Consider the following 12,411-nt stretch of genomic DNA (forward strand, 5'->3'; position numbering starts at 1 on the left):
AAAGCGTAAGATTATCGTCCCACATCCAAATGTCGCCTGAGCTTCTTTGATGCAACTGTAGAATGCGATACCCATTAGTCATTAGTGCAGTTATAATTACTCGACGATTGGTAGTGGATATAAAAAGTCTGTTTAATTTAGATGCGCTGTAATGTAACCCACGACCTTGCAATGAAGAGGCCACTGTGCCGTAAGCTGGGCCCGAGTGTCCCTGCCAACGAAGAACGGGTTGTCCACGTTGCGTAGATATTTAGGGTGTCTGGTGACGTGGTCGTCTTGTAATATTGTTTTATTTCGTTGGTTTATTCGGAGCGGAGAGGCGCGGGCGGCGGCCGTCAGTTGAGCCGCGACCGCCGCCGCGCTACTATAAGCTTCCTATAAACCGATACAACTTCTAAACAAACTAACAGTTGATCATCAATCAATATGGCGTACTCCTGGGATAACAGAGTTGCGTTTGTTGTGCGGTATCTGTACGGTGAGTCTTTGCAGTGTTAATCGTGAGTTTTTCCTTGGGTTTTCCGCACGTCAAAGGATAATAGCGGGGGTATGACTGAATAGATGTATTTGTTGTTGTAGATATGTTGTGTGATTACAAGCTTTTTAGGAAATAATACCGCTGTGTACCCTATTGCTTACGTTGATATCATAAAGCACAAAAGAAATCTCTCCCTGGTTAAGATAGACAACGAGTGCTTAGATCGTTTTGATCTTAACGTATAAGATTTTTTGTTATATTTTACTCGAAAGTTCTGTCTCGGCTTAAAAAGCATTTACAAATAAACTCAATGCACTAGGTAACATTTTTATTTTAAAGGTGATCCTTATGCCATTCTTACTTCAATCCATCCAAAAAGTCGTCCACGCCAGTCTGTCTACAAAGTATCAAACAATCAGTTAATTGTTTTGTATTGTTGGACTGGACCCAGCTCGAAGTTTTTATTTTTAAAAATTCATTTATCTTCAAACTGACATGGCGTGCTGATGCCTAATACAAGTTTACAAGATATACGTAGATACTATCAGTTTTGAGACACTGATTCATTCATAACAGTCTAATAGTCTAGAATAAACTATAGCGGTGCATCAACAAGACAACAAGCGATTTTAGAACCATCCGATACTTCCTCATCATTTTGTTTACAGTTACTTAGTAGAATAACACTATTTTGCACTCTGCACAAAATTCCGCTGTTGTTTTTTCTTTTCTGCTAATATTTCTTTGCTGCCAGCATTATTTTTTAAAAGATAAACATAAAGTAAAGAATGTTTCCGTAGCTTTTCATTCATGAGTTCGCCTACCTTGCGCACGTAGGTAGCAGATAAACTTAATGCTGGCATTTAAACGAGGTTTTATACTTCGATGAATGCGCATCCTCGAAAAATGTAGCCTGAGATAATATACAAGGTGTTGATTTGCATTTGTGCCATAGTTCAGGAGGAGGACATACAATACGTAAATAATCGATTGGAATTACAGTAGATGGGAAATAACTAATATGCACTGCTTTTTTTGTCATTGTAATGTCGTGGTATTTCCGAAGTAATCCAATTTTATGAATGAAATTTATGAGTGATCGTTGCGTATGCTTTGTGTTTGCGTTTGTGTGAGGGTGCAGCACGGTTTTAACGCCAGTAACATACGCGCCAAGTTTAAATAAGGCTAGATGACATTTACAGAATTCCGAAAAAAAATAGAGAAAAAAAATTACGTACCAATTTTTTTATTGATTTGGGTCGAGAATCATTAGCATAATTACCTCCTTGAATATGGCACGGATGCAAATCAACAGCTTGTATATCCTACCTATCAATTATATGACTAATATACTTACCTAAATCACAACTAGCTCTCTGAGATAAATATGTAGTACATAAGTTTAATCACTAGTTCCTCCGCCCCCGCCTTCAGGACCTCGTCTCATGCCTTCATTCACTTTCTTTCCTTGATAAAGTTCGCGTTCGCTTCACTGTCTAAGCCAGGATAATTAAACAATTTCCGGTTAAACCTACCACCCTTACCCTAATTTAATTTCTAGAAGTGCATCTAAAAAGCTTCATTAGCGACATTGGCTTGTATGCCATTTAAAATACCTAACACACATGCATCGAGAGGAGATGTTAGATGTGGTCGTCATGACAGTGACCTGTACAGAATTCATTTAGCAATTATAGGTGGTCATCAATCTATTAACAACAGAACGTACGCGAGATCTCGTGTCGAACCTGCCAAGATTTCACAATTACTATCTCCTAAGAAAAGTATCACTCGAGACACAAACTCAATGAGCAATGTTTCGTTTCACCCTCTCGATGTTTGTGGACGTTTGTAAAATATATAACGTGTCTGTGATCTGGCATCATTTAATTTGTAACAACTTTTGATCTTCTCTGCGGTAGTACCTACCTACCTAAGGATTAATTTTACAGTACTATTCAATTTCGAACAGGCAACAAAGGTAGTGCCCTCAAAAAATGAGTTCCAATAGGTACTTCCAATTCGTTTATGGACAACTTTTTCGCTTATACATATTTATTTTGTTCATCCTATTAGGTAGTTGGTTCAGACTACAGATATCTAGTACTAATATCAGGCAACGCGTGCTTCCCCTGTACCCAGATGTCTTCATCGACTATTTTAACATCGAATCTATTATTATGATTGGCAAATTCAGTTATTGATGTACGTTTTCCACTGGCTGTTGAACACCCGCGCCACTCAATCTTCGACATCAATTATCTGTTTGAAAAACCACTAATGGTTGCGAAATGAAGGATCCCTGGGTTTTGGCATGAGTGCTACCATTAAATTAATAGTTGCCTATTGTTTACATGCAGTGGAAGCCAAGTGGGCAGCCGCAGCTGGTTTGCTAACTCATTGCGACACGATTGGGGATCGACATCGTTGCTACAATGTTAATGAACCTCGCTCTTGTCCTCAGCGCAGATGTCGCGTGTTGACATGATGGCTATATCATCACTAGGGCTATTAACCTGTCATTGGATTGATGATTAGCAAATCTGATGGCACTACTACAATGTGTTTGAGATAAAATGACGATTTAATCGTTTAGTTATGCCAACATGTTAAGGGACAAAATCATTGACGTTGGTCTCCTTTTATAACGTATGTAGATATGTCAATTTTCAAAACTGTTCAACATCTGTTCCAGATATCGACAACAACGGTTACCTAGATGCGCACGACTTCCACTGCCTGGCGCTGCGCACGTGCGTGCTAGAAGGCAAGGGCGACTGCAGCGCCGCGCGCCTGCAGAAGTACCAGCACATCATGCTCAGCCTCTGGGAGGAGATCGCGCAGCTGGCGGACTTCGACAAGGTGCCAGACTATGTCGGTTATCCACACATTACACTATAGCGATGTCGGCAACGCTTCGGAGGACGCAATAACGCTAACTATCTCTCTATCTAGACTTCTAGAACGTAGATGCTAGAAACTTCTGCATCTTGGCCTGTTTTGTGAAGTCTGTGATCGTCGCTTACATTCTGTGAATGGTTTCAAAATAGAAAGGTTTAGGTAAAAAAAATCTGCAGAGATAAGAATGTTGGAATGTGTGGTGAATGAGGATAAGGAATGAGTTATAAAGAGGAAGTTTGAAAGTGGCACCCTTGATCCAAAATCTAATTGGGATAGGGGCAGGAGGATGATGATATACCTATGTCAAATTGTACCCACCTCCCAATTTGCAGATAAGCGAGTGGCCATCATGAAAAACTTTTTCTCATCTCTATCGGTGGTTTATTCTACAAAAAATCAAGTTCGACATCGACACAAACACTCACACAATTAAAACGTAGGTACACACCAAATATACACCTTCAAACACTTCCACATATATTGTATTAGGAGACGATAAAGAGAAAGAAAAAGTCAGTAAACTTGAAACTTGATTGCTATTTATTAGATGGTTTTAGTAGTTAGTCTAATTGAAATAACACAGTCTAAAACAATAACAACAGTAGAATAATTTAACAAAATACTTATAAATTAATTCAACCTAATTTTCAATTGACACACACGCACAGCCACGCACACGCTTCCCGCTTTTTTATTTTTTTTTAATCCCAACAGGGTGTTCTCAATGACAAGTTTTTGCAGGACGGCACAATAACGGTGGATGAATTCAAACAGGCTGTCAAGAACAGCTGTGTGGGCCGTAGATACGAGGACTTTCCTCAGGCCATGAAAGCTTTTATAGAAACAAACTTCAGGATGATAGACATAAATATGGATGGAGTGATCGGGATCGAAGAGTACAGGTACGACTGCGTACAACGGATGGTGTTGGAGGACATCAAAGTTATAGACGACGCTTTCAATTCCCTACTCAATGTAAGTATTAATTTTGGCCTTAGTAGGAACTTTGTGTACCTAAGGATCTTAGCATGTAATTTATGTAGTAGAGTTTGAAGTACATACCTACCTGTTGATCATACATGGTCCATTTCAAAGAGTGAACTTCGTATAACATATTGCACTGGATGCGTAGGATACGTCTCATTAAAACCAGTGCTAGATAGAATTTAAATGTTTCTAAAAATACGTTAATTCTAAATTTACGATTAGGTACTTCTGGCAACAACATTGCAGAGTCAGGCTATTAAATGTGATTTAATTATGATTTGCAGTAATTTTGAGGTAGGTCCTGTCAATCTGCGAAAAATTTATCTAACGATCGTTTTAACATACCTACCTGGGAGCAAATAATTAAGACGTTCTACTAATCGCTCGATATATCTTCTAGCCAGAATATTAGTATTAGTATACTTATTTACACCTGTTTTTTCGTGGTCATCATGTTATTCTCAGCATCACTGTGGTCTGCAATCATTGTTGGTGTCCCAGAATCAGCGCACTTTCTTATTTATTTATTTATTTATTTTATTTATTTATTCCTTTAATTCAGGCAACTAGGGCCCATAGAAAATACAATACACAAATAACATTAAAATAATTATAAACTAATACATACAAAAATAAAAAACAATCATCAATTCTATTTGTTTACACGAATAGGCGGTGTCGTGTTGCACTGCGTGGTGTCGCGTAGCCTCCCGCGGAATCGCCGGAAAACGACACCTTTCGGCCAAAACTGTTCCTGGAACATGTCGAGATGTTGAGTCGGCACACGTACCACAAACGACTTGAAATTAGTATTGTGTCTCGGCTCCAACTTCTCGACTCTTAAGGTCCAGTTCGTCTTGACTCGTATATACTCCACGATCTCCTCGACCTTCGTGGAGTGATGTAAACGCGAAACATACAGCTGCGTCGTCGGTATTGCGGGGCGCAGCAGCATGTTCGGACCAGTCAACGCAGTTCCGCATTGATTTCGGCTAGATGGCTTCTTCTTCCTTCTCTCCACCTTGACGAAACCATCTGCATCAGCTTTCCCTTTACATGGTACAGATTGTACCGTGCCTCGGGTTCCTTCGGGCTGATTTTGTATCGCCACAGTAGCTTTAGGTGGCCGTTGGACGGGATCTCGCTTTACGGCATCCGAGTAAACACGTCCAAGCCTAGACGTGCTTACATTCGTCGGCGTCCCGAAGGCAGGGGACGCGGGGAGGGCGGGGCACGGTGACGCATCACTAGTAGTGGCGACGGCAGGCGACGAGTGCAATTTTGCTGACTCGGCGCGTTGCGGCGATGCGTTGACCTGTCCGTGGCGTGTGTTGTCGCTGTTGGCATGCGCGTGTGACCTACATACAGAGTTTCGCAATTCTGCTACCTCGCTACGTAGATCACCGATGGTGGATTGTGATGCCTCCAGCTTCAATTGCAGCTCGACCAGGCTGGACCTCATACTCGTGATGTCCTTTAACAGCCTGGTGACGTCGACTTAGACTTGTGTTGCCAGGTGTTATTGTTTGATTGCGCCAGAAGGCGGGTTAGGTTTTCTAATCGGACTATCAATGAAGGAGGGGTTTTAGTGTCTAATAAACTGCAAAACTGGGTAAAACAAAAATAATCCGTTTGCGTAAAGGCATTTTGTCGGGATCTGAAGCTTCTGGATATGTTACTAACTCATCTTTTGATTTAATGGGCATATTTACATACCTATGTATTTCGCTTTGTAAATGATGTCTATGCATTAGTACATAGACGTACGCCAATCACGTTCAGAATATAGATCGTGTAGTAATACACGCAGTTCTAGAAATACCTATCGCCTAGCCACGTGCCGTTGGCAACGGCTTCCGAACCAGATTGATGGCATTGACATGTGCGATTACTGCTCATTGCGAACTAATTGGCTCTTGACAAGCCTTTGCAAACATCTTCGTTGAAAGCCTAGGCATTATACCATGTGTACGTTATCTGGGTACCTAGGGAACTATGGGTTTGGGCCAGAAAATATTTCGAATTTCTGATTATGCGCCGATTTTAGAGGAAAAGATTAGAAGACTAAAGTTCAAAAAGTCCGAAAAGATCTTTTTTCTTTCACCAATTTGATTATCATAACTTTTGCGCTCTCAGTATGAGAAAATCGTTATGCACATCGGTGGAACTTTAGATGTAGGTAACAGGAGGCGTTTTAATTGCCATATTGATGATGAGAGAAGGTTGGACGAAAATGATTTGAAAATTATTATCACTTAAAAAGCACCTAACACCAGATCACAAGACCGATTCGATAAATTCTGCAAAATCTTTTGAAGTCAAAATAGATTATTATACAGCAGATAAATTATGAATCATTGAGTGCGCTATTTAAGTAATATGTCTGTGTGATAGCCGACATAATTCGTCAGTAATGTTAGAATAAGAAATATTTCAATTTGATTAACGACTTCACGTTTGTCGATATTTTATGAAATTGCATCTGGTTGATTAGCTTTTCTATAAATATCGCGTTTTAATAGCAATCAAGATTGCATTATCCTTTCCTTAAGATATCAGTTCTGATTTCAGTTCCTATGTACATATAGGACTACATTGTAGGCGGTCTTAGGTGATTTTCCTATAGTAAGCCTAAAACGGTAATTGGATTTCATTTCCAGTTGGCTGGATTTGCAATAAAAGTTTTTAAAACTTTACCAATTTTTTCGCAAGAAATGGTTGGCTTTGTTCTCTCAGCTAATGTTCAATGTAGGCGTTGACTACATGGAATATTTGTGTCTATGGGCTTACTTCCTATACAGGGCTTTAGCCACCTATAGCAAGTCCATCTATATAGTTACGTTTTAAGCAAAACGATGTTTTCCAAGAGTCAAATATAGCGCAAACAGCACAGAAATAACGTCCATATGTAATATGTGTTACAAAAAGCGATAACCAGAAATAAAATTATGCAACAAGATTTATAAAACAATAAAGAGAGCTTTCTTCCTGGCGCGGGGCCAATCGTTACGATGACTGCGTAGGCGCACCTTCTAGTTAACACTTCTTCCACGCTTTGATTCCAATTACTGCCGGGATCACACGCGAGATAAGTAAATTGACAGAGACAAGTTTATGCTCTCGCGCCTACAGGTGCCACATGAAAGGGTAAATCCTTTCATGTGGCACCTGTAGGCGCGAGAGCACGTCTGCCTGTGGCATTTGAACAAATTAACGATACTTTAATTAAGCAAATCTCAGTTTTTGAACGTGGAGAACAATTTCTGATCATCACTCCTCTCAACTCAGAAATCAAGCATGCCTGTCTTGTCTATACCTATTTGGTCTTATTTGTAGTTTGTTTTTTTTACAGGACGACGACAGAAGGAAAGGTGGTCTGACGCTGTCGCGATACCAAGAACTCTTCGCACAGTTCCTTGGCCACGAAGGTGACGACTGCCAAGCGAACCATCTATTTGGGCCATTAGAAATATAATAGTAGCCTTACTTAGTATAGTTAGGCCCATTGCTATGACTGAGACACCTATTTGTTATCTACCAGCTAACTAAAGCTGGACGAATGGAAACAGTCTAAACAGAGATTGAGTATCGATAATATTTTTTTATTGCCACATAAAATCAAAATTACTCTTGTAATGTGTAAATATTTATAAGTTCAGGTGTTGTGAAGACGTTTCTGTCGAACGCTTGTTTACAAAATTACATTTCTAATTTCAACGCACCGCGGTAAACGCGCCAAAAATACACAAACAGCGTCGATACAGGTTAAAAATAAAACCATTATAATGCTAGTCTAATATCTGTGATGCGTTCCGAATTACGTAAAGTTTTTCAACAATTTATTACACTTGGGAGTTTTTCAAATGTTTTGTTTATTTATTTATTGTAATTTATTAGTATTTACAATGCTAGAGAGTTGTTTAGATACTTTTTATAATCTTTTATAATCGTGTCCTGTATTTATATATTTATTCGTGTACTTTTATTCATTGTTGTTATTCGTTACCTATGGTGTTTATTGTGAGATTTTTATAATTTCTGGAATGTTGATTTCATATCGATGTTTATTTATTTACCGTATGGTATCATTATAATTATATAATAAGTGAAACGAACGAGAGACTATGAGATTTATTTACGAATCTTTATTATTTATTAACTATTAATATGCAACGGCAGTTAGTTTTAATATTTGTGAAGAATGCGCGGGAAATGTTGTGCTCAAACATATAAAATGAATCTAGTCACCACGATGTTGAAATATATCCTTAATTAATTGTTTTATTCTGTTAAAATTGAAATATATCAAAATTGTTAAGAATAAAATGATTATTGATTGTATGAATCCTTTTACGTGTACCTAGGTAGATCCTCATCTATACTAATATTATAAAGCTGAAGAGTTTATTTGTTTGTTTGAACGCGCTAATCTCAAGAACTACTGGTCCGATTTGAAAAATTCTTTCAGTGTTAGATAGCCCATTTATCGAGAAAGGCTATAGGCTACTTTTTATCCGGGTTCGTGCCGTGGTTCCTACGGGATGCGGGTGAAACCGCTGACAGAAGCTAGTATAAAAATATTGATAAATTGGGAGTGGATGGACGTGGAACATATTAATATTAAAACCCACAAAATATTTGGTTTTCTCCTTTATTATAAATTCTATTACACAGATTTTACATACATCGAATATCTTGAGAAACATAGACTTTAGACAAGTAATACGTACAAATTACACTATTTAAAACTTTTATAGACATCAATATGGTATTTACCTCTATATACAATTTATTAATCAGTGGGTAAGTACAATTTACATTAGTTCAAAAAGAAAAGTGAAAACTTGAAGATATGGGAATCAAGTTGAAATATCAAAACTTCCAATACAACATATTTTATTAGTACTTTATATAGACAGAAATCAAATGTACAAAATTATTTATATTTTGCCCAGTAGTGGGACAGTATACCTACGTCAAATAAATCAGAAAGTAAGCTTGATGATAGAGTTATACCTATACAAAAATGTTCGAAAAATAGATTCTGCAGAGGTACAGGTAAATATCAACAAAACGTGTAATACTTATTTCTATGAGTTATAACAAGTTTTGTACACACAATATGTTATAGGACCTAAGTTAGGCTGTTTACAGCTTAGCTACAAAAAGGAAGATTCATACTTGTTTATACATGGTACTTCTATCTGATATCTTTATGATAATATTGTACAAAAGTCAATTATGAACAATTTACTATTTTCACTATATCGACCTGTGAGGTGATAAAAAAAAATATGCCTGGCCACACCAACGTTTTAAATTGCGTCAGGCAACACTGCCAATGCACGCTATGCTTGCGCAATCAAACATTTTAGCAATTTTATAAATTTTAATAGAGCAATACTTTACTTGATTTCCATATTGTCACACCTTTTATTTATATTAGCATGGCAGTATTTCATTCGCATAGTAAAGCATAGATTTGTATTCACGTATTTAGATGAATAATTTCGAAAACAATTTTCAAGATCGATTAACAATGTTAGTGTAATGCTTTAGCGTCAAATTGACTCTCAAAGGCACAGGCAAAAGAAAGCTTTGCTAAACTTACACTAGCAGTCAAGACGTGATTAGATAAGTTTACTCAAAACCTACAATTACAATCTTCTATGAATACCTCATTATCAATGAGATATCTCAATTACAAATTGACTTTGTCTTGTATAGTTTAAATTACCCGACTCTCCCCTTTACCGAAAACCACTAACTTTACATCTATTATCCAATAAAACACTTCTAAACATCGAAAGCTTTTTATAATAATTTTTAACTAACCTTTGGATAGGTACTCGAGTTTACATATTTTACTAACTCCTACATCGTTACACTAGATAATATATATTTTATATAAACATCTGACTTTGTCAAGATATCCTAACATGTAATCAGTATTCCTACGATTTACTAGTGATACGCGACCCTTTCACACGAGAACAGTGCTTGTAATTATAAAACGTTGCATATCAAATGCACTACAGTGTAAACAGGTCTTTATGAGATGTGCACGTAAAATGGTGCATATAAATCACCCAGAATTATATTTCCCATATATACCTACATATAAATCTTTGCTAAACTATAATATCTTTTGCTAAGAGAAACATAAAATAATATCATAGACTTCTGTTTCTCAGAAGTGAACTAACTTTCGACTATTCCTTGGTCTATCGATATTTTATACTATAAAACTCTTGTATATTATATTAATACTTAAAACATCACTGTCCTGTCACATACCGTTTGCTAGCATTTCTGATAGAGCAAATCCTGTATGTTTCAGGACGAAGTCTTTTCAGATATTTGACTGTTCAGAGCTAAAGTTATTTCATCATACATGTAGATTATGCGTAACAAAATAACAAAATCTAAGAACAAGCATGATACAAAACAATATTAAAAACTCTTTTCTTAAACCTCTAAATAAATATCTGTTTGTATTGTTGAGAATTTAAAATGATAGTAATATTTTATAAAATAAAAATATCATAAGTACATAATCTATACTAATATTATAAAGAGGAAAACTTTGTTTGTTTGTTTGGTTGTAGTGAATAGGCTCAAAAACTACTGGACCGTTTTTAAAAATTCTTTCACCATTCGAAAGCTACATTATCTACGAGTAACATAGGCTATATTTTATCCCGGTGCGGGCAATAGTTACCACGGGACGCGGGTGAAACCGCGGGAAAACGGCTAGTAGACTATAAAAAATGATAATAATATTTAGTGTATTAGGTAAAGTGGTTATTTTTAGATATAAAGATTTCATTGAAATATTTGTATAAAACGGTTAAAAACCTCCCTATCTTCCCATAATATATGAAGTTACAAACTAAATACTTAGAATAAAGATTCCTATTTCTAAAGTACATATCACAAGCAAACAGCTGTCTCGAACATGAGAGATTTGTCCATAGAATTAACGAAACATTTGCAACCTTATTCTGAAGATAATAAGGTTGAAAATGCTTCATAAAACTCCGTCAGAAAAGATCCAGTCATTTTACATCTAACTTAGAATATAATTTCGCTACATAGTTCACTAATCGAGTCCACTGTCCAACTTCACTAGAACACGCATAAGATTTATACAACAAGGCGTAATACAGGAGATCTATGGAACTATAAACTTACCGTGTTGTCATAAATCTTACAACGACTTGTACCTTTACTCGCTAAATCCTAGTACCTACCACTAAATGTTTTTACAACATGATGCCACTTTATCGTTTTCAATTTAATATGACACAAAGTAAACTTGATGTCTTTCACTACTTTTCCGCTTTCCGCCTGCAGAAACAAACACAGGAGGACCAGCATTAAAAACATCTGGGGTGGGTTACATAAAACCAATTTATATAACGATAACCAAACCATAACCAGCCTTGAAATTGCCAATTGTTAAATCAGCGATTTGAAGTCTGTTTATAGTTTGCTTATCGTTAATATTAATGGTGCAACCCACAGTTAAACTTCTATTCCGTTAACGAGTTACATTATTATTATTATCTGTTCAAAATTTTGGTTTTAACAGCTCTAAAGGCAGCTTATGTATAAAAACACATAGCAGTAATATTATTTAGCGAGTATTGGTAAGATTACGCCCTAGTTGAGTTCACATTTCATCGGTGAGGCCGTTGACGGTGCCGCTGCCCGAGGCCAGCACGGCGCTCGGCGAGTCGTCTAGACTGCCGTAGGTGGCGCCGCGCCGCTGCACTCGCCAACGTCCCCGACGCCGGGTTATGCCTGGTAAATAAGGGATTATATAACTTCAGGACTTAATAGTCCTAGTTAAACTGCAGAGTCGTCTTATAAGCTTGTCTGGGTCCCGCTTCAATGGCCCCAAGATAGAAATGCAGTCTTCATTTTTTAAACGACAACAATTTTTGGGATTACTTTTCACAGAGTAACCTGATTTTTTCCCTAGCTTTACGTGAATGCGTGGGGACCCAAGACAAGGTTAAGACGGCCCTGTACCTACATAA

General features: G+C 37.2%; 2 protein-coding genes across 9 annotated transcripts in view; one reads left to right on the plus strand and one right to left on the minus strand.

Moving 5' to 3' along the window:
- The first annotated feature begins 302 nt into the window (after positions 1–302).
- Positions 303–8,692, plus strand: LOC124638743 (sarcoplasmic calcium-binding protein 1). 3 transcript variants are annotated; one of them, XM_047175807.1, is made up of 4 exons: positions 303–478; positions 3,174–3,340; positions 4,094–4,354; positions 7,719–8,692. In XM_047175807.1, exons 1-4 carry the CDS (start codon positions 427–429, stop codon positions 7,839–7,841), a joined length of 603 nt encoding a protein of 200 aa, XP_047031763.1. In that variant the 5' UTR covers positions 303–426; the 3' UTR covers positions 7,842–8,692. The 3 variants fall into 3 exon arrangements, with proteins under 3 accessions (XP_047031763.1, XP_047031765.1, XP_047031764.1); XM_047175809.1 differs by having other exon boundaries at positions 304–478; positions 4,121–4,354; XM_047175808.1 differs by having other exon boundaries at positions 307–478; positions 3,174–3,352; positions 4,121–4,354.
- Positions 8,693–9,001: 309 nt separating this feature from the next.
- Positions 9,002–12,411, minus strand: part of LOC124638739 (NPC intracellular cholesterol transporter 1) — a 51,301-nt gene continuing 47,891 nt past the window's right edge. For 4 of the 6 annotated variants that reach the window (XM_047175803.1, XM_047175804.1, XM_047175796.1 and 1 more), the window contains one exon: positions 9,002–12,172. In XM_047175803.1, coding sequence (XP_047031759.1) covers positions 12,042–12,172 — 131 coding nt within the window. In that variant the 3' untranslated portion in view covers positions 9,002–12,041. The remainder of the gene's footprint in view (positions 12,173–12,411) is intronic. The other 2 variants (XM_047175795.1, XM_047175800.1) reach the window with 2 other exon arrangements.

Source organism: Helicoverpa zea, chromosome 18 (assembly GCF_022581195.2).
Source record: "Helicoverpa zea isolate HzStark_Cry1AcR chromosome 18, ilHelZeax1.1, whole genome shotgun sequence".
NCBI classification, from domain to species: domain Eukaryota; kingdom Metazoa; phylum Arthropoda; class Insecta; order Lepidoptera; family Noctuidae; genus Helicoverpa; species Helicoverpa zea.